This window comes from Podarcis melisellensis (genome assembly GCF_964234715.1).
Source record: "Podarcis melisellensis genome assembly, chromosome: 3".
Lineage (NCBI taxonomy): Eukaryota > Metazoa > Chordata > Lepidosauria > Squamata > Lacertidae > Podarcis > Podarcis melisellensis.
In genome coordinates this window covers 103,006,930-103,026,641 of record NC_138530.1, presented here as the reverse complement: position 1 = coordinate 103,026,641, position 19,712 = coordinate 103,006,930, and the positions used below count along the sequence as shown (strand labels likewise).

Sequence of the window (19,712 nt, the reverse complement as noted above, 5' to 3'; positions counted from 1 at the left end):
CAAATTTCAACTGCATCCAAATTCACAGCCTCCTTCATGCATGGGACACCGGTAATTGCCAACAGAAAATGTACCACATTAAAGTGATGATCCTGCACACACTTACCTGGAGAGTAAGCCCCCAAAATGCAGCGGGACTTGTTTCCAGTTTGAAGAAACACACAGCACAGAAACAAGCTTTGTGCCTTGAATGAATGTACAGTGGTACCTCGGGTTACATACACTTCAGGTTACAGACTCTGCAAACCCAGAAATAGTACCTCGAGTTAAGAACTTTGCTTCAGGATGAGAACAGAAATCGTGCTCTGGCGGTGCGGCAGCAGCAGGAGGCTCCAGTAGCTAAAGTGGTGCTTCAGGTTAAGAACAGTTTCAGGTTAAGAACGAATTAAGTACTTAACCCGAGGTACCACTGTATCACAACACTTTTTTGTTTCATTTTCACTTTTTTTTCAAAGTTTCAGTGCAAAGTTTTTCAAAGCTTAAGCTGCACGTATTCAGGTCTCACCTCACCCCAAAAGAAAAAAAGAAAGAAAAGATAGCTCAGCGCTAAAGAAAGGCCAAGAAAAATAACCCACTCACCCTGACCTGCCGAATGTTTCCCAAGAGTCGCTCTTAAACAGGTCAGAATGTCTGTCTCTGGTACATTATTATCCTAACCTTAAGCCTGAACATTCCATGAATTAAGGCGAGTTTCACCCTCATGTTGATTTAAAAACTCACCTCCGTCCGAAAGATAACCCTGACTTGCATTCTTCCAAGTTCAGGTTTATTTAAACCGAGACTCACTTGTCTCCAGTTATGACAAGAAGGTGCACATGCGAGAGAAAATTGCTTGCCTCAAATGTGGAGAAGGGAGACATCCCGTGGAGATGAACCGCAATGCAGTCCGAGGGTGAATGAGCTGCGTTTGTGGGAAACGGTGGGAAATGGTAGGGTGTCAGTGTTGTGTTACACTCACTTTACAGCAGCTTGGAAGGTAGACAGTAAAAAGCGCTTTCTCACACATAGGCTGAGTAGAGGCAAAAGAGGGCTTCTGTAATTTTAATTGTTATCATATGGGAAAGGGAATTTCATTGAGGCCCAAAGACACATCTAGTCCACCATTTATTCTTTTCCTCACAGGAGCTAACCAGAAGCCAGTGAGAAGGCCACAAGCAGACATGAGCACAATAGCTGTCCTTCACTCATGGTCTCTGACAAACTCCACCTGTTAAAATTCCCTCGATTATTAAACACACAGGATCCCTGACTGCCTTTGCCTTTCCTCACTCTACAGCTGTGCTCCTCCTCACACTTACCCGGGAGTAAGCCCCACAGAAGATGCCAGGGCTTAATTCTGAGTAGACCCTGATAGAATTGCACTGTAAGTGTGAATTTACAACGATACATTTGCGGAGCGTGCCGTCCCCACAGCTCGGATTTGAACCCATTGCCTAAGAGATTTTCCCACGAGCATTCATGAAACTCATAAAAACGAGCAGAGTTTCAACGCCGGAGCCAACATGTGATCACACAGCCATCTGCCATACAGTACTTACTTTGTATTCACACAACCTCCAGGATTCAAATAACCAAAGTTTTGTAGAAGATCTTAGCTTTAACCACAAGGTTATTCTAGCTGGTTCAAATGACTGCAGGGAACATCTATACGGACCATTACTCATCCAACAAATATTGTTTTTGTAATCCTGACGTTTTTATTTGTCACTTTTAGGCAATAAAATGCATACTTCTGCCAGTTATTTGACATTACACTGGCTTTGGACAATTGCCTTTCCCACATATTAATAGTAACTCATTATGGACACAGGACTGGTATTTAGTTAGAACAGGCCAGCTTTTCTAAAAAAAAAAGAAAGGAAAAGAATGAAATAACTACTATTTCATATTGCAAAAAAAGAGAAAGAAACCCAGATGTTTTAAATTCTCATACAGGGGAAAAACACAAAGTTCTATTGTTTAGGAAAGTGATCACACACATGAAAGATTGTTTTTAAAAAAACAGCACCAAGTGGTTTTGGTGTTGTTGTATTTTTTTTAAAAAAAATGTAATTATATAGTTTCATTTATTTGTACCTTTTCCTCTCTGCAAACACAGGCCTATAAATAGCATAATGCTACATTAGGGCAAAGGTCCTGAAGCACCTCATTGCAACACATTAGCATTTGAAATAATACAGCCAGTTCAGAGGGGAATAAAATTGCACAAGGAAGATCCAGGTGGCAAAAAGGTACCCATAAATATCCCAGATCAAAACATGCGTACTGAGAAGGAAAGTTTCCGGCTTCAACAGGAGTAGCCGCTACTCCTGGCAGGTATGCTTAGTAATGCAACATTGCAGTGGGAACTGAAGAATGCAGAATTAAGGTTCATTTCATTTACTTCCAAATAAAACTGCAATCCTATGCATGTTTACCTGGGAGTAGGGTTGCCACCTTTGTTCTGGCAAAATACAGGACAGAGTGGGGAGGTTGCAGGGGGTGTTTAAAAAAATAAATAAATCTAGTGCTAAATTGTCTTCAGAGCAATCCATTACATTTTATTGCAGCCTAACAGGATGGCTCTTCTGCAATTTGTCACACAAACGAATTTGTAAATCTGTCTGTGCTTGGCTTAAATATATGACCTTTCAAACACCCTTTTGAACGCATACATTTGGAGAGGATCTCTAACATGGGAGAGAGAGAAGACCTGAAATACAGGACAAAACTGTATCAAAAATACAGGACGTCACATTTTACATTGAAACACAGGACAGTCCTGTATTATGCAGGACAGGTGGCAACAAGTTCAGTTGAAATCGGTTGGACTTACTTCAGAGTAAATATGAAGCCGTCAGGCTGGTTAGGACTGCAGTTTGCAGCTTCGTGTGTTTATTGGGAGGCAAATCCTATTAACAACTCAGAAATGTGATAGCACAGGGGAATGGCAAAGTTAGGCTAAGCCACAGCTGACCACTACTCTGAAGAATGATTAGCTTTTAAACTGCTGATCATCTGAAACCAGCCACACATTAGCCCAGTGGCGGCCAAACTCAGCCCTCCAGATGTTTTGGGACTATAACTCCCATCATCCCTAGCTAACAGAACCAGTGGTCAGGGATGATGGGAATTGTAGTCCCAAAACATCTGGAGGGCCGAGTTTAGCCACCACTGCACTAGCCCAAAATATTTTGTCCTGTACCTTTAACAATGGGGACATAGCAGGTGGCTTTTTCTGTAGCAAGGAAGGGAAAATGTTGGGGGCAGCTATCGGAATCACAGGAGTGAGGTAGCCCCAATAATCATCCCAGATCTTAAATAGATTTACTCAAAAGTAAATCTCATTGAGTTCAATTGATTTTAGGTCCCAGGTTTTGCTCCAAAAGGCTCCCATGGGATTGCATACAGATCGACATCATCCCTTCTGGTGATTAACAATTGCTGCTGGAGCACCTGCCCCTAATTTAGTGAAATTGTGGGACAGTTTTTCTTTATAAAGGGGACCCAATCGGATTCCAACATTTAGAATGTGTCTGTTTTGTTTGTGGTTTGTGTTGTGTCATTGAGGAGCTATCCTGTAAAAAGAACTGGATGAACTTGGACTACACTCCTTTGGAAACATGAAGACTGCAGAAAAACTGCTTTGCAGGTAAAGTGCTTTGAGAGAGGGCTCCTTCTTCTCACTTACTCAGTTTTCTCTGATCTATTTACATGGTTAATTTCTCTCTGTCTCTCGTTTATAGAATATTACTGCTGTTTCTCTGGTTCCAGTCTGGAGTAGGGAGGAATGGACCAGCATTTACTCCTCCAGGTTGGAGAAAAGACTCAATTGCTTCCTGCCCTGTTAAACCATGGCTCTAGGGGAACTCTAAAAATTGTGTATCTTCGTGTTGTGTGATTACTGTATTATTATTGTAACTGTAAAACCTTTAATCTCTTTTAGGTTTTATAGAAAGCACCTGTTCCTCCAGTATGTTTTGGGTGAAGCTGCACAAGTCCTTTCTTCAGGACAAATTCTTCACAGTAGAAATAATTGGTGAGCAGTAATCTATGGGGAAAGATAAAGAGGGTATCACTTCATGCTTGCAGCCTTACTGCTATGTGTACATGTTCCTTTGGGAGTATCATTCAATTATATCAGGGTTTCCCAAACTTGGTTTTTAGACTACAACTCCCATCATCCCAGATAGCAGGACCAGTGGTCAGGGATGATGGGATTTGTACTCCAAAAACAGCTGGGGGCTCAAGCTTGGGAAACCCTAGATTCTATCAATGGGGCTTACTTGGAAGCAAGTGTGACCCAGTTAAGCTGTTTACAAGAGGACATAGGTTTTTCTCAGGGAAAATTCAGTAGCTCTAACCTGAAAAGTTCATTTACCATCTATGTTTACATGTATCCCTTGAGTTTCTTGTAGACAGAGATGTAATAAAATACTGGGGGAAGCCATGAAGTAATGAGTTTCTGAAGGGGAAATGTTTAATGGCCAAGTTGGGTTCTTGGGTGATATTGATTGTGAATAACTGTTCCTACTGTGGGTAGGAAGACTGAACTGAAAACTAAAAACCCTTCAGTTGCATTAAAGCAACACTTGAGCAAATGTTTAAAGGATGGGTGTGTCTGTTAACCAAGTTTGTTAGTGTCCATCTTCATCACTTAGTTTTCCTTGAAAGCGAGATGGATGGATTCATAATCCCTTTTCCAAAACCTGCTTATTCAAGCCTTGCAATGACAAAAGTATGCTAAATTGAAATTATAATGTGTCATAAAGCAATACCTTCTTTTTAAAAACACACACACACAACCCAGAGGACATGTGCCATTTGAAGGCTATTCTTAGCAATTAAATATGTTGTTGGAATAAACAACTGGCTCCAAACTCCACTGAAAGTCTCTAAAGATGGTAGTACATTCTTAATTGTGATGGCATGTTTGACCAGAATAAACTAGCAGCTAACACTCTGTTGTGTGTGTCTCTAGATCCCTCTGGTGTCTTGGTTCTGCTTGACGAGGAGCTAGAAGCTCGCTGTGGCTATGTCCTGTCAAATGATGTGTGGGGTAATACCATATTCCGGGCTTCTTTTCTTGGCTGTCATGTTATAAATGAGGTGAGGCCAACTCCTGCTCTGATTCTATACTCTCAGTATCAGCAGTGCAGGAAAGGTTAACGTGCAGTATTGCTGTTCGGTGCCCCCTACCAGAATGAAACAAAAGATTTGATCTGTGAAACTTCTGAGAATTGTGGCAGGGACTCCTGACTTGGAAAGCTCCCCTCATTCAGTCTAATCTTTGGTTTTACATTGAGGTAGCTGCTTACGAGTCTTGCAATGCTACGATCCCTAGCTCAAAGGAGGATGGGAAGCAGAGGCTGGATTTGATTTTCCAGAGATGCTGGATTTCCCCTTACCCAACTGGGGACCTTCTGGATGAACACTGAGCATTTATCTTGATTTATTTGAACAAAGTTTACATGTAGCTTAGACATAATTCAGCAGTGCATTCATCCTGATTTGCCTGTGGACTGTTCTTCCTGTTAGTCATCTGACTTTCTTCAATCCATTCCTATATCCCTTCCTGACTTCAAAAAGCCCACTTAGTTTTTTTGCTGCACTAGAGTTACAGAACACTCTAGCCCAATGCAATTTAATTGCACATACCTAAATTTCCAGTGTGTGCTTGAATCCCCCCAAAGTTTGCAGTTACTAAGTAATGGGTAGACCACCTGTGCTTTTTTCCTCCTTTTTGCCTGCCCTCTGTGTACGTATTATGCTAAAAAACACCAGATGCACTTCCAGGCTTCCAAACTTTTGCAAAGACCTCTCACATTTGAGCAGATACTGACAACAACAACAACAACAACTTTTTATTTATACCCCGCCCTCCCCAGCCAAGGCCGGGCTCAGGGCGGCTAACAACCAATAATAGAAACAAGTTCAATGAATACAACTTAAAAACAAGAATAAAATACAACATTCAAATATTGAAGCATTAAAATATTAAAATGCAGCCTCATCAGGAGTGCAACATCGTATCCCGTTGCAAAGAAAGCGGATACCTTGCAATAAATTAGCAATGGTGCTCTTGCGAAACAAATCTGCTCCCCCATGCAAAAAAAATGATAAAATTTCAGTTTTAGTTTATTGAGGCAAGAAAGATGACAGAAAACTACTGTGGAATGTGCAGGATAACAGCCACATGACAGCGCTGCTTTATAATCTCCATGCAGTTGCTCAAAAAAATTTTATCCGGAAGCCACCCAGTTTTGGATCACACAATGACAAATGTCATTAATGGGCAGAAGTCTTTTCCTGGATACCCAGGGAAGCAACTAGTACTGAGTGAAAACATGATTGCCATCTTTATGGACCCCAGTCCTCCACACTTCCTATAGATAAATCCAGATGGTAATTTTGAAGTTGCATGTGCAGAAAAACAGAATAAATCATTCTTCTTTTCATACAATTTAGTGCTGGGCCCAGTGTTGTCAAAATGGCGCCATTCAAACAGGTGGGGGAAATCAGCTGAAAATGAAAATAAATAAATAAATCAGGCAAAATAAACTGAAAGAGGGGTACCGCCAAACCATGAGGACTAAGTAAGCTCAGCAAACATATACGGTGATTTTGAAAAGGGAGAGGTGTGAAGAGAGATATGAAATAGAGTATCCAGGAAAAGAGCCATCAATGATGTGCTGGAATACAGAACAGGAACACTCCATACTTCAGGATTTTGTAACAGGAACTATTTCTTGTAGGTGTTCTGCTGTCCAAGCATGCTAACCCACACACATTTGTGTTTTGACTGTCAAGAGAAATGTGTGATGGGGGAAGCTGGGACTATTATTATTATTATTATTAATAATAATAATTTATTAATACCCTGCCCATCAGACTGGGTTTCCCCAGCCACCCTGGGCAGCTTCCAACAAAACATTAAAAAGCTTTCTATCCTAATGAAAGGCCATAGATGTGGAGGCAATGAGAAAACAACTCTGGGATAATGTATGCAAGCATTAAATTAAGTTATTTTAAGGAACCAGTTATGTCAGATTCTCTGTGAAAAGCACTGAGTTGGGTTTTGGAAGAGAACAGCAGCAGAAGAAGAATCTGCTACAAGTGATGCTCAGTGACAAAATCTCAGAAGCTCAGTGTTCTCCTCAGATATTATCTCCTCCTTGAAGATGTAAACTACAAAAGCACAACTGATAGTAAATGCAGCAAACTTGTATGGATCATCACTCTGGCTTTATTAAGCACTTTGGTGGGAGGGGAGGAATGCGTCTCTGTCACTAAATTCAGTGTTTTCTTCCCAAACCAATATCTCAAATTATTGCAGATGGATGAAAAGTTTTCTCTTACTTTAAACATCAGAGTGTCATTATTCCAAGACCTGAGAGCAGCTACAACCTACCAACACTCTATGCACTGCTCCTACCCCACGTGGGCTCCAAGGGAAATTCTGTGTGAGGAGAATTACATGGAGGTAAGAAATGGTTCGATATGCTTCATAAGAATGAGTTGGTATAAAAATGATAAGAATATAAGAGTGTTTAGCTAAAAGATTATCAGAATAAGACAAAAATTAAGCAGAAGTAGCAAATATTTAAAGAAGCAGAAAGGGAAGTTGAGGGAAGTCACAGGGTAGGGGGAATTTTCTTTTATTTTCTCTTTTATATGATAAATGTGTTGAATATTAAATTGTAAAATTAATACAGAGAGAGAGAGAGAGAGAGAGAGAGTTGTGCTACCAATGATCCTACCATGTGCAGGATGTGATCAGCCTTCCTCCTTTGCACATCAAATAAAAACATTGGAAACTTAAGTTCTCTAAAATAAGGAAACTGGTAGGAGGGAACCGAACAAATTTGGACCTCATAACCTGTTGCACATTCTATAAATAAGTATAATCTTGTTTCAAGGTATCAGTGAAGACCGATGTCCCTGTGATTTCGGATTATGAGACTGCAGAATGGATGTCTGCATTGCCTGAGGTAAGAGGGGGGAAGTATATGATATGCTGGTTTTTGTAAGTTTTATTACCTACCTTTCATGGTAAGAAACACTCTAGAGTTGACTTATGACAATTCAAAAAGAGAAAAATTTAAATTTAAATCCAGTGAAATATCAGTTGAAATCTCTCTGCCCCTTTCTCAAAGCCCCCCTTTTATGTTCCTAGCTTACAAAAAATCTACAGCACTTCAAACCCCCTGACAAAAAAGTACCCATCACACTTTACTAATACAGAAATAGTTGGGCATTCCTCCGGAATATATCTAGCTCATGAATGCCGGTGGATTTTATGGCTGGTTGAAGATTTGTACTGAAGCCTAGACCTTGCATAACATTCTTTAAAAGCTTGTAATGAAATTGAAAAATGGCTCATTTTTGTTCTGAAGCTTAAGCCGCTTGAAAATGCTTATCAGCCTAATACGTTTCCTGCCCCCCACTTTGTTTTAGGCACGAAAAGTTCTGTATCAGATATGGCAGCTGATATTCTATTCTCCTTCGGGGAGAAAGAAAACATTGGTGAGTGACGCTGACAAGCTTGGCTACAGTTTCAATAATACGCTGTCGAGAGTGTTCCTTCGGTCTCCCTACTCCACAAATGAAACAGAACTTTCAGTGGTGAGTTAATCCTACTATGAAGAAGATGGTATTGCTCAGATAGGTCTCATATTCCAGCTGGACTAATAAAACTTTACCAAATCTTTTTTCAATAGGCTAATGGGGTCACTATGAGCACAATCAGCTCCACTTCCATGTACAGACAAAGGTGGCTGCTTCTGTTGATTGACACCACAGTGTCATGCCCAGTTGGTGAGTACCTCCCTTCTCTTACCCTAAAAAAGCATAGTTCATTCCTACAATCCAATGTGACCTGATCCTTTCTAGGAAACTGTTTCCTTTATGACCCTTTTCATGAAGTCCCACGACACCTGGTCAAATGCCTTTTCTGCATCTATTGATATTAAAGCAGCCTTTTTGTCTGATCTTTCTTCTTGGTATTCTAGTGAATCTACTACATTCCTCATGTTGTTGTGTATGTATCTACCTGGCAGAAAGCCAGTTTTCTGGGGAACTGTTACATGAATGTTGATACAAGCCAGGGCCTTCAGCAACTTGAGTTGTATGCCTACTGTGTCTGTAAAAAAAATAATAAAAAATGCATGTATTAGTACTAGGTCTTAAAATAAGATTTGGTCAGCTTGTGCATGGGTGGTGTTGCAAGGTGATTCACAAACATTTAAATGTTACCTCCTGGTGATCTTGCCTGTTTTTTGTCAAGCACTGATCTGAGTCTTACTAATCGGCAGATGGTACCAGCTTTACGGATGTTGCCATAATATGGACTGTGCCAAGTATGATCCCCCGATTGGTCCTTCAAGAACCCACCTTTACATCCCATAATATATCAATGGCAGTTGATGGGCAAAGAATAGAGAATCCTGAACATTTCGGTTATACGCTGGATCATAACCACACACACATTGTAACGACTATCCCAATTGGAGCGTCTGGGGGCAGGTTAAAGGTAAATGTGATTTTTATAAAATCAAACAATATGGAAGCAGGCTCATGTTGGTATACAAAAAAAAATGTAATGTAAGTTTTCATTAATTCAGTCAGCTGTTAGATCAGCATTGCAGCAAAGCAAAACCCAACTACTTATTTCCTTTGCATATAGATATTGCAATCAACCCAGCTGGCATAGGGTAGGGCTGTCTCCTGACTTGTTCTACGTATGTAGGTGAACTCTGAGGCCTCATGATATGGTTTTACAAACTAGAAAACAGTATAAACTCGCCCCATGAAACTTCTGCTTATGTACAACACTGTGACCTGACTTTTGGGTCTCTGAAGGAATGAGGTCACTAAAACCTTGCGACAGAAAGATTAGTGTGTTCATGTTGACTTCATATTGCCATTGAAATGTTATGAAGCCTTAGATGGTTGAAATCATCATACCTGAGAAATCAATAAGGCTGACATGAGTCCTCGAAATATATCTATACACCAAATCAGATTTTTATAAAGACATTCTTGATGGCTGCTCTTTAACTCTGGAGTGCCCTTCCTCTATAGTTTTCTGAGCCTGCCTTCAGAAAGTAGTGTGATATATTTCTATTCAGAATAGTTTTGGCAGTATCATGTACTGTGTCAATCTATCCAGAACCCTCTAGATGGGGCAAGCTTTGAAGTCAATAAATATAAAGTGTTAAACTTCTGTTATTTGGGACAATGATAGATGCATTTAAGCACTGCAGAATAGAATGTGGGAAGATACAAACCCTGTATGTTTTGAGTTCAGGGGCATATAACTACTTAACTATACAGGTGGTTTTCACTGCTGTTCGTCTAAATCAGGCATGGCCAAACTTGGCCCTCCAGATGATTTGGGACTACAATTCCCATAATCCCTGACCACTGGTCCTGTTAGCTAGGGATGATGGGAGTTGTAGTCCCAAAACATCTGGTGGGTCAAGTTTGGCCATGCCTGGTGTACATGAATCTACTTTCCTTAACACGTTTTTCCCTCTTGTAGAGCACTGTATCCAATGGTGTCTATGGGGCAGTATATAGCATTGACTTATTATTGGAGCATACCTGGACAGATACAGATTGGCACTTGACCAAGTACACTGTGATTAAGCAAATCACCACACCCTTCATGCCTAGAATACCAAGAGTAGTCAATAGTAAGTGGGGCTAAGATGCATCTAATTTTCAGTTATATGGGTCGTTGTACAAAGCTGTGCCTTATTGATAAAGTATTTTGATTTATTTATTTTTATTAAGAGATGAATGTACTTTCATTAGTTCCTCTGCTGGGTTTCTTTATATATATAAAATCTTAATTCACCATTTGGGATCTAATCCCCTAGTCCTGGGTCCTAATATTGACTCAAAGATGGTATGTGGAAGCATGTGAATGCATGGCTTGTAGCTTTTTTGTCTCAAAGGTGAAGAAAACAGTTCTGCAGTAAAGGGTCTTGTTGGAGGGACGGGACTAAGATCCCAATTTCTTATTGAGCAAGTTTATTTTGTAGGTTCCTTTGCTGAATACATCCAAGAACACACCCCCTAGGCAGAATATAGATCCTTAAAGAAGACTCTTTCTTCTGCATGGAAAGTTTTTGGGAGCTTACTAAACCTACAAGTTATTACTTGTGGCTACCAGTTGACTTCCATCATCTAGTTACAAAAAACGTGTAGATCAGTTTACAGAAACTTGAATTCTCTCTCTCTCCCCCACCCCCCAGTCACATTCTTAAATGAGAGTAAGCTAGTGGTAAATTCTCCTGAGAGTTTATTTTCAAAGTGGAGACCACGGGAAACAAAGTGTGTTCTAATGTTCTAGTTACAGGTAGGTAGCCGTGTTGGTCTGCCGTAGTCGAAACAAAATTTAAAAAATCCTTCCAGTAGCACCTTAGAGACCAGCAAAGTTTGTTATTGGTATGAGCTTTCGTGTGCATGTATCTGAAGAAGTATGCATGCACACGAAAGCTCATACCAATAACAAACTTACCGTATTTTTTGCTCTATAAGACACACTTTTCCCCTCCTAAAAAGGGGAAATGTGTGTGCATCTTATGGAGCATATGCAGGCTCAATGGCTTCAGTGAAAGCAACGTGAAGCCTCCGGAGCGCAGCGGGAGCGCTCCTGCTGCGGTCCAGAGGCTTCGGGCGGCTATCCCTGAAGCCAGGAGAGCAAGAGGGATCGGTGCGCACCGATCTCTCTTGCTCTCCTGGCTTCGCTGGAGAAGCGCTGCGCAGCTTTCCCTCTCTGTGCAGCACCCCTTCAGCAAAGCGGGAGGAGAAATGGAAGGGGCTCCGCTTCTCCTGCCACTTCCCTGAAGGGGCGCTGTGCAGAGAGGGAGAGAATATTTCTTTTCTTGTTCTCCTCTAAAACTAGGTGCGTCTTATGGTCGGGTGCGTCTTATAGAGCGAAAAATATGGTGGTTGGTCTCTAAGGTGCTACTGGAAGGATTTTTTGTATTCTAATGCACTATTCTTGGTCCTTGGATATTATTGGACTAAAATTCCCATGATTCCAACAAACACCTGGGTGCCTTAGGCTGAAGAACACTGTTCCAATATTCATGCCTTCCCAGTGACAAAATGCTTTTGTCTTAACACAGACACTGTTCCAGAAACACGACTCTTTGATGTAACCTTGGGAGTCTTCCTTCATGATGTCATTCTGGTAGCACTTAAAATAGGAGAGGAACATCTATCCCGTAAGGAAGCACAGCAAAGGGGTTACAAGATCTCTGACATTCATTTCCCCAATGGAACAATAGGCTTTAATCTGGTAGTACCTTTTGACGATCCCAACATCTTAAGAGAGGTAAGGCAGCTGGGCATAACATCTCACTGGGGCAAGTATTGTAACACATAATGGTTGAGCTACTGGTAGGTTGGATACAAAAGCTATTTGAGTCTCCTTATGCATGTATTTTCTTGATCCCGGAAATAGACATTAACTCTAACCATACAAATGTGCATATAATTAACTTGATCTTGGCAAATATGCATGTGTTTCTCTGCACTGACCACTCAAAGTATTGAGAGTATTGAGAAACTTTTGCCTCAATAAGTTTGATCTTGTGCTTTTTAGCATCTTACGGTAAAATACTGGTGGGAAGTGGTGTTGAAAGCTAATATGAAGGTACATGTGGGAGAAGTTCATACCTAGAATATGACGGTGGGGAGAAAAACATCTGTGCAGCACTAGAGATCTTTCTATTGTCATCCTTCCAAAGTGATTTTGGCATAATGTGACTATTGCCCTGAAAATCCATTCTGATTAAGCTAATGCAGTCAAATTCTCTCTCTTCGTGGGTTTTACAAAACTTGTTTAAAGTATGTGAACAAAAATGAAACCAAGTATCACCTTCATGTGAACTACACTCTGAATGTGGGACCTCAGCTGAAGTTGTATCACCACCCTGCCGACATAGAATGCATAATTGCTGATGTTGGTAAGTTGTTTTGTCTAAACTGACAAAGTTATAACTCCTGAATGGCTTGTTTAAGTTGCATGCACGATAGCTAGACAATTCCTATTGTATCCTCTAGAAATATAAACCACTGGGAGCAATGAAATCTGTGTGAAACTGAGTAGATGAGCCAGTAAACTGTCTGGATAGATTTTCTTTCTTTGCTTTTTAAGACTTTAAAACTCTCATAGCATGTCCTAAAGAGGTCTCGTTATACAAAGGAGAGGCAAATATTTGCAATACGTAACCCCAAACTGTATGATAGCCGACTTCTTTAGACTCTGGGTTCCACCATCAATCCTAATTTGAAACAAAGAATCTACTTCTACATTTCTTTTCTTTTCTCTCACTCCATGACTCCTTCATTTTTATTTTTATATACATTATTTAATCACATTTTTTTAGTGTAAACCATCTAGGGCACAACCCCAAATTTGACTATGTACCATGAGTTGGAAGACCAAGTATGCAGATAAACTGTGAGGAATCTGTGGCCTTCCAGATGTTGAGGGACTTCAACTCTATTGGCCATGCTGGCTAGGGCCAAAGGGAGTTGAGGGTCCCAACAACATCTGGAGGACACCAGGTTACCCATCCCTGATATTGATAATCTTTATATTTGCAACCAAATGGAGAATAGTTACCCAGCAGAGAAGCAGTTCCTGATGTCCCTACCTGTTAGGCAATTCAATGTTAAGCCACTTCTGTCAGAAGCCTCATGAGATGCTATCTTTTCATATAGCTTTTTTCAAAACAACAACATTCACTCAGCAACTTTCTTTTTTCCTTTACAGAACTACCAGAAGGCATTGGGTACTGCGACAAAGAGAACATGTATTTAGCTGTTCCGATTGCAGGCCTATACAAATACTGGAGCCTATATGTAGGCAGTAAGCCGCTAAGTCAAACCACTGCCCTCACAGATGGGTATTTTGTTACTACAAATGATACTCATCTAATATTGCAAGTGCCTCTCTTTGCTGTTGGGATTATTTATGAGGTATACAACGTGAAGGCCTTGGTGCCTAAAGCTTCCTTGTCTTACTTGATGAAAAAAGCAGTGATATAGCTAATGTGATTTTCTAGGAATGGGAGGCCTGCAGAACTCCAGATGTTACAAGTTCTATCAAACCCCAGCTAGCAGGGTTAATAGAGATGATGGAGAGCTGTAATCCAAAATCACCTGAAGGTCCACAGGCTCCCCATAGGCTTTTCTTCTGCAAGGATATGTGTGTCAAAGTATGGATGCCCAGGGAGGGTGGACAGTGCCTTAGATGATGGCAGGGGTGGGCCATGCACAGGTTCTAGGTATGGAGAAAGGGGTATTCACAGAATTGTGTAAGCTAGAGGGCTATTATCCTTTCAAAACAATCCTATTGATTAGTGTGGTATTTGTATGGAGCCCCCGGTCGTCTCACGGACTATTGACCTGTACACCACTAATCCGCTGCCACCAACCAGGTCCTCCCTGGTAAATCACTTAGTCCCAGTCAGGTTCTCAAGTTAACAAAGAAGAGTGTAGTTTATTGCAGACAAAAACAAACTTTAACTGCATTCCAAACATTGTTACTCCTTACCTTTTTAGTCTTATTTTATCCTGCCTCTATCTCTTCTACCTCCCCTCACACAAGAACCCACTGCACTAACTGTCTCTCTATTTCCAACTGCCTGCCAACTGCTTTTCCAACTGCCTTTCCCAACCAACCAACCAACCAACCAACCCACTAAAACCAACCAACTACTCACCAACAACTAACTCAAACCTCGGGCTAAGCCCATTTATAAACAGGTAGGCTCCGCCTCCAGCTTTCCTATTGGTCTACATTTTAACCCTTTTTCTCCCCCCTGTACAGACATTTTCTAAACAAACGGGCAAACACTACAGTTAGTCATATGGGTTTTAACTGATGGGTTTTTAATTTATTTTGATTGATGAGATGATGGCTCAAATGCATTAATTTTGAACTAATGCTAGAATATATAAATGAAGTTATCCTTATAGATACACTTCTTATCATGTTTAAAGGAAGTGTCATTTGAGAGAATTCAAGCCAGGTTTGATCTTCTTCTGAAGAAAACAAGCACTATGGAGACTTTGGATATCTTCTCTGTTAGATGCAATTTTCACTCTTCACAATTCATAGGTGAGCTATATTCCAGTCCAGTTTATCACTAAAACAATGGGGAGATGTCTTATGATCTATTGTGTTTTATTTTTTAAAAAAGTTTTTTATTTATACTTTTCAAATTTATACATTTCACATTCCAAAATTTGACTTCAACTTTGTACTGTAAATATATACTCTCATAAAAGTGCAGGTTATTACAATAATCCTGCTAATGTTTTTATCTGTTTACAATTTATCTGTAAATATTCAATGATTCTTACGATCTGATTTACTGTGATCTGGCTTTTCTTAGTGTGCTACCCTAATGGAACAGTAACCGTATCTGCTCTAATGAAGACTGTGCCATCCATTGACATGGGCAAAACTAGGCTGAAGGACAGCACCTGTAGGCCTAAGGAGTTTACAAAGGAACAAGTCTTCTTCCAGTTTCATGTTTCTACTTGTGGCACTTCACTAAGGGTTAGTCCTTGGGCGAAGGGTGTGGAGAACAGAAGGGGAAAAGTGTGTTCTTTCCAAGCACGATGAACCTGAAATATTTTTTCCCAACAGTTTGAAGGTGATCACCTTATTTATGAAAATGAATTATTATTTGAAAAAGAGACTCTTCCAGCACAGGGACCACCAACTATCACAAGAGATCCAGCATATAGGTAGGAGTTACTTTTTTTATATATAAAAAAAAGGTGAAACCAGCACTACTCTAGTATCTAAGAAATGTCCCTCTGTTGCAGGCTGACTATCTTGTGCTACTACCCAATCAAAGAAACTCTCATGCAAAGTGCTGTGATCTATGGCTCCTCCTCCTCTTCTAGAACTCTTCCTACTGGCTATGGCACAATGATGACTAGGACAAATGTAGCAGGTAAGCAATCTTGTAAAATGCAAAAACCAGGAAGTATGTAACTTCATTTATTTGTGTGTGTGTGTGTGTGTGTGTGTGTGTGTGTGTAAGAGAATAATCATTGAATACTTTCTTCTCCTATAGGCCCTAGAAGAGCAAGGCAAGTTCTATATATCATCTCAAGCATGTTCAAAGGTAACATTTTCCTAAAGGGAGAAGGAGAGCTATACTTGAACTAAAACTGAATATATAAATTGTTTTAAAAATAATGATCTCCTTCCCTTTATTGCTCTTGCTGTTGGCAGATGAATCTTTCACAGAAACCTATGGGCAACATTCGGTAGCTCTCAAATACTCAAGGGAACCTGTTTATCTTGAAGTTGAACTAAAAGACGAAGCTCCTGGTGTTGAACTGTTCTTGGATAACTGCTGGATGGCTGGGTCTGAAGAGTTTGGTGCCATTCCCCAATGGAGCATCATTGAAGATGGGCAAGTGGCTCTAAACACCTGTTCTATAACCGTAATGATCAAGCTTCGTGGATTAATGACTCTTTATGTCTCCTCTCAAACAGATGCGAGAGCAAAGAGAGTGGATCTGTGAGCTTCAGCCCAGTTACTAAAAGTGACAGAGTGAAATATCCCAATCACTTCAAAAGGCTGAGAATACAGATGCGGACTCTTCCTTTGAGAAAGGTACAATCCAAGTGAAACAGACAAGACTAGAAAATATTCATTGTGCAACTTCCATAGTTAAGGCAATCAGTTGACAATTGTCAGTTTTACTTGAGCATGACTAAGTAAGTGCTGTAGCATTCCTAATCAAATGTCCCACCCCGCATTTGCAAATATATTGGGTGGGAAGTGCATGATGTTACCCAGTGAGCGGTACTTAATTTTAGTTTCTTTGGGATTCCATTCTATATGGCAAAAGCCGCTTAAGCCAAACTCCTACTGAAGTTCAGTAAAACCAGAAATGGCACATGAAGGGCCAGTGCAAATGATGTCATGCAGAGAACTCAATTGTTTTAATGGTTCCCTACCTCCTTGCCTTGGAATACAAGAGGGGGTTGTGTTGGTTAGGCTTAATCAGTGCTTTTATTGAGTGAGTACCTTCTCACACACAAAAGAGTTTTGATGCATCACAGTTATGCAGGACTGCTCTATACTGTTGTCATCCAAGCACTGGTCAGAAGTGTGTCAATTTTAAGCAACTTTTTAAATGCTGGCACTTAGCATATTGCTATTTGAAACAAAAATGTAAAATCCCACTACAACAAAGCTAGCATCTTTTCATAAAGCTTTTTTTTAAAAAAAAAAAAAAAAGTTCAATTAAGGGATCCTCTCCATAGAAATAAGGCTTGTTGAATGAGAGCACTTGGGTACAACATTTTCAGCTGTAGGACTTATTCTTGCAATTTTCTAAGCCCACCTGAAATAAGGGTCCTTTAATTTCTCTCTTCCCCTTCTAGGTATACTTCCACTGTACTGTAAAAGTCAGCACCTGCCTTCATCAGCCTGGTAATGGTCTTCCAGAAGGACAATGTTCACAAGGAAGGAAGCTTGGTAGGTGCAGCACTGAAAACTTGGGAGATGCTGGCCATTAACTGACTGCTGAACTTTTAATATATTGTAAGGTTACTTGTCTTATCCCATAATTTCAGTGCAATGTTGTTGTTAAAGAATGGGGGGTGTCACCAGCTCTTTTCAAACTTCCTGGTAAATATGCACCCATTAATTCCAGGAACATATGACTATACTTGCCATACTTCAGATCAGCGTTCTGAAATCCACGGTTACGCAGTAGCTGGACCAGTCTTGGTTAATCACTCCTGACCAAATTAAGTAGTCGGACACACAGATATATAAGGTATGTTTGGGGAATTTCAATAAATATACAGAATTTACTTTTTTTATATAGAATTGTGCATCTATCAGTATTGCTGATTGCCTGTGGCAATCCAGGGTTCTCCAACCTACCTTTCATAGACCTACCTTGAAATGCTGATTGAACCTGGATCGCTTCTGCATTGCAAAGAATAAATTCTACTCAGCTTTAGGCCCCAGCCTTATAGCAAGATGGTATACAAGATGCTGTGTATAGAGGACGAAATAATGCCTTCGGTCGTAAGATCAATAACTTAGACCACAATAGGTGCTGCAATATATATGCAGTTAGGTTCTGCTGATGACAAATAGATTTAACCTGTCTGCACTTCATTGGTGGCAGATTTAAGCATGTCTAATTCTACATGGTGTTGGAGGAGACTCTTGATAGTCCCATGGACTGCAAGAAGATCAAACCTATCCATTCTTAAGGAAATCAGCCCTGGGTGCTCACTGGAAGGACAGATCCTGAAGCTGAGGCTCCAATACTTTGACCACATCATGAGAAGAGAAGACTCCCTGGAAAAGACCCTGATGTTGGGAAAGACGGAGGGCACAAGGAGAAGGGGACGACAGAGGACGAGATGGTTGGACAGTGTTCTCGAAGCTACCAGCATGAGTTTGTCCAAACTGCGGGAGACAGTGGAAAACAGGAGTGGCTGGCGTGCTCTGGTCCATGGGGTCACGAAGAGTCGGACACGACTAAACAACAACAAATTCTACACTGAATTTTGGGCAGAGTCTTTCTCCCAGACTCTGAAACCATAAAAATGAACCCCATGATCACAGACCTGCAAGGCTGGTGTGGAGACGAGGACACTTTGCCTATCAATCCTGTTCTTGATCCTGCCCCAGGCATAGGCAACAGTCCAAGACAATGGCCCACCACCTGGATCCAGAAACCTTTTGACAAATTTAACAGCTTGATGTAGCCACATCTGCTAAATGAGAAGTTTGACTTAACTTTCACAAGCCGTTGACTGCTGATGATTCTAGTACCAAGAAGATCTAAAAGTTCCTCCTTTCTCCAAAACAAACATACAAACCGAAAACACCTACCTGGTACAAAACCCATGCGTATTTGCTGAATTCTAGGAACAAGGGCAAGTCTGTGTGTGGTCCATGTATGTAGTAGGCACCCACATGTGTAAGGGGACAAACTGAAAATTATTTTTCTTTTCCAGATATAGCTACACAACCCTACTTGCTATGGCTGGCCTTTGGATTCGATGCATTACCTGGGACTGATTTAAAATGTACATATTGGCTTCCTATGGCAACACTTCATAAATAAAAATCTGGAGGTGCAAAATGTGAGTTGACCTTATTTTAGGACTGAATTTGCTACTTCTACAAAAGCATTTTGAATAATTTTGAATTTTGGGGGGAGCCAAGAGGCCTGTGGGGTGCAGTTACAAACTAAGATATTCAGTGCTGGATTGGTGAGGGGATCAAGACCCTTGTTTGCCAAAGGATACAGTCGTACCTTGGTTGACAAACGCCTTGCAAGTCGAAATGTTTGGTTACCGAACGTTGCAAACCTGGAAGTGAGTGTTCCAGTTTGCAAACGTTCTTTGGAACCCGGACGTCCAACATGGCTTCCATGGCTTCCAGTTGGCTGCAGTAGCTTACTGCAGCCAATCAGAAGCCGCGCCTTGGTTTCCGAATGTTTTGGAAGTCGAATGGGACTTCATGCTAATGTATCACCTCGACTTAAAATGCTTTAAGTATCTTACAGTAGAAAGAATCAAACTGTCTCATTCTGCATGACAAATTCATTTGTTCTTGGAGGCAAAATCACATTATTTTGTATCTACTCAATTGTACTAGACAGCTTGGCAAATATCCAGGGTTAGCTAGTAAAACATTTTGCAACAA

The 19,712-nt window shown here is 40.6% G+C and overlaps 1 protein-coding gene and 1 long non-coding RNA gene across 3 annotated transcripts; one reads left to right on the top strand and one right to left on the bottom strand.

Annotated features, from left to right (window-relative positions):
* Window positions 1-3,587: 3,587 nt before the first annotated feature.
* Window positions 3,588-19,146, top strand: LOC309366974 (uncharacterized protein). Its single transcript, XM_081906114.1, has 23 exons — window positions 3,588-3,631; window positions 3,726-3,793; window positions 3,926-4,018; window positions 4,961-5,088; window positions 7,316-7,462; window positions 7,899-7,970; window positions 8,437-8,604; window positions 8,700-8,796; window positions 9,294-9,511; window positions 10,523-10,676; window positions 12,120-12,328; window positions 12,845-12,962; window positions 13,775-13,980; window positions 15,007-15,124; window positions 15,402-15,568; window positions 15,659-15,759; window positions 15,841-15,971; window positions 16,095-16,145; window positions 16,256-16,439; window positions 16,523-16,643; window positions 17,420-17,513; window positions 17,692-17,817; window positions 19,019-19,146. Exons 1-22 carry the CDS (start codon window positions 3,603-3,605, stop codon window positions 17,781-17,783), a joined length of 2,766 nt encoding a protein of 921 aa, XP_081762240.1. The 5' UTR covers window positions 3,588-3,602; the 3' UTR covers window positions 17,784-17,817; window positions 19,019-19,146.
* Window positions 5,994-14,768, bottom strand: LOC309367301. 2 transcript variants are annotated; one of them, XR_014167007.1, is made up of 5 exons: window positions 14,558-14,768; window positions 13,656-13,796; window positions 11,136-11,172; window positions 7,339-7,438; window positions 5,994-6,501 (listed from the first exon to the last, which is right to left on the bottom strand). It is a non-coding gene; the product is annotated as an uncharacterized lncRNA (long non-coding RNA). The 2 variants fall into 2 exon arrangements; XR_014167008.1 differs by lacking the exon at window positions 11,136-11,172.
* Window positions 19,147-19,712: the final 566 nt, after the last annotated feature.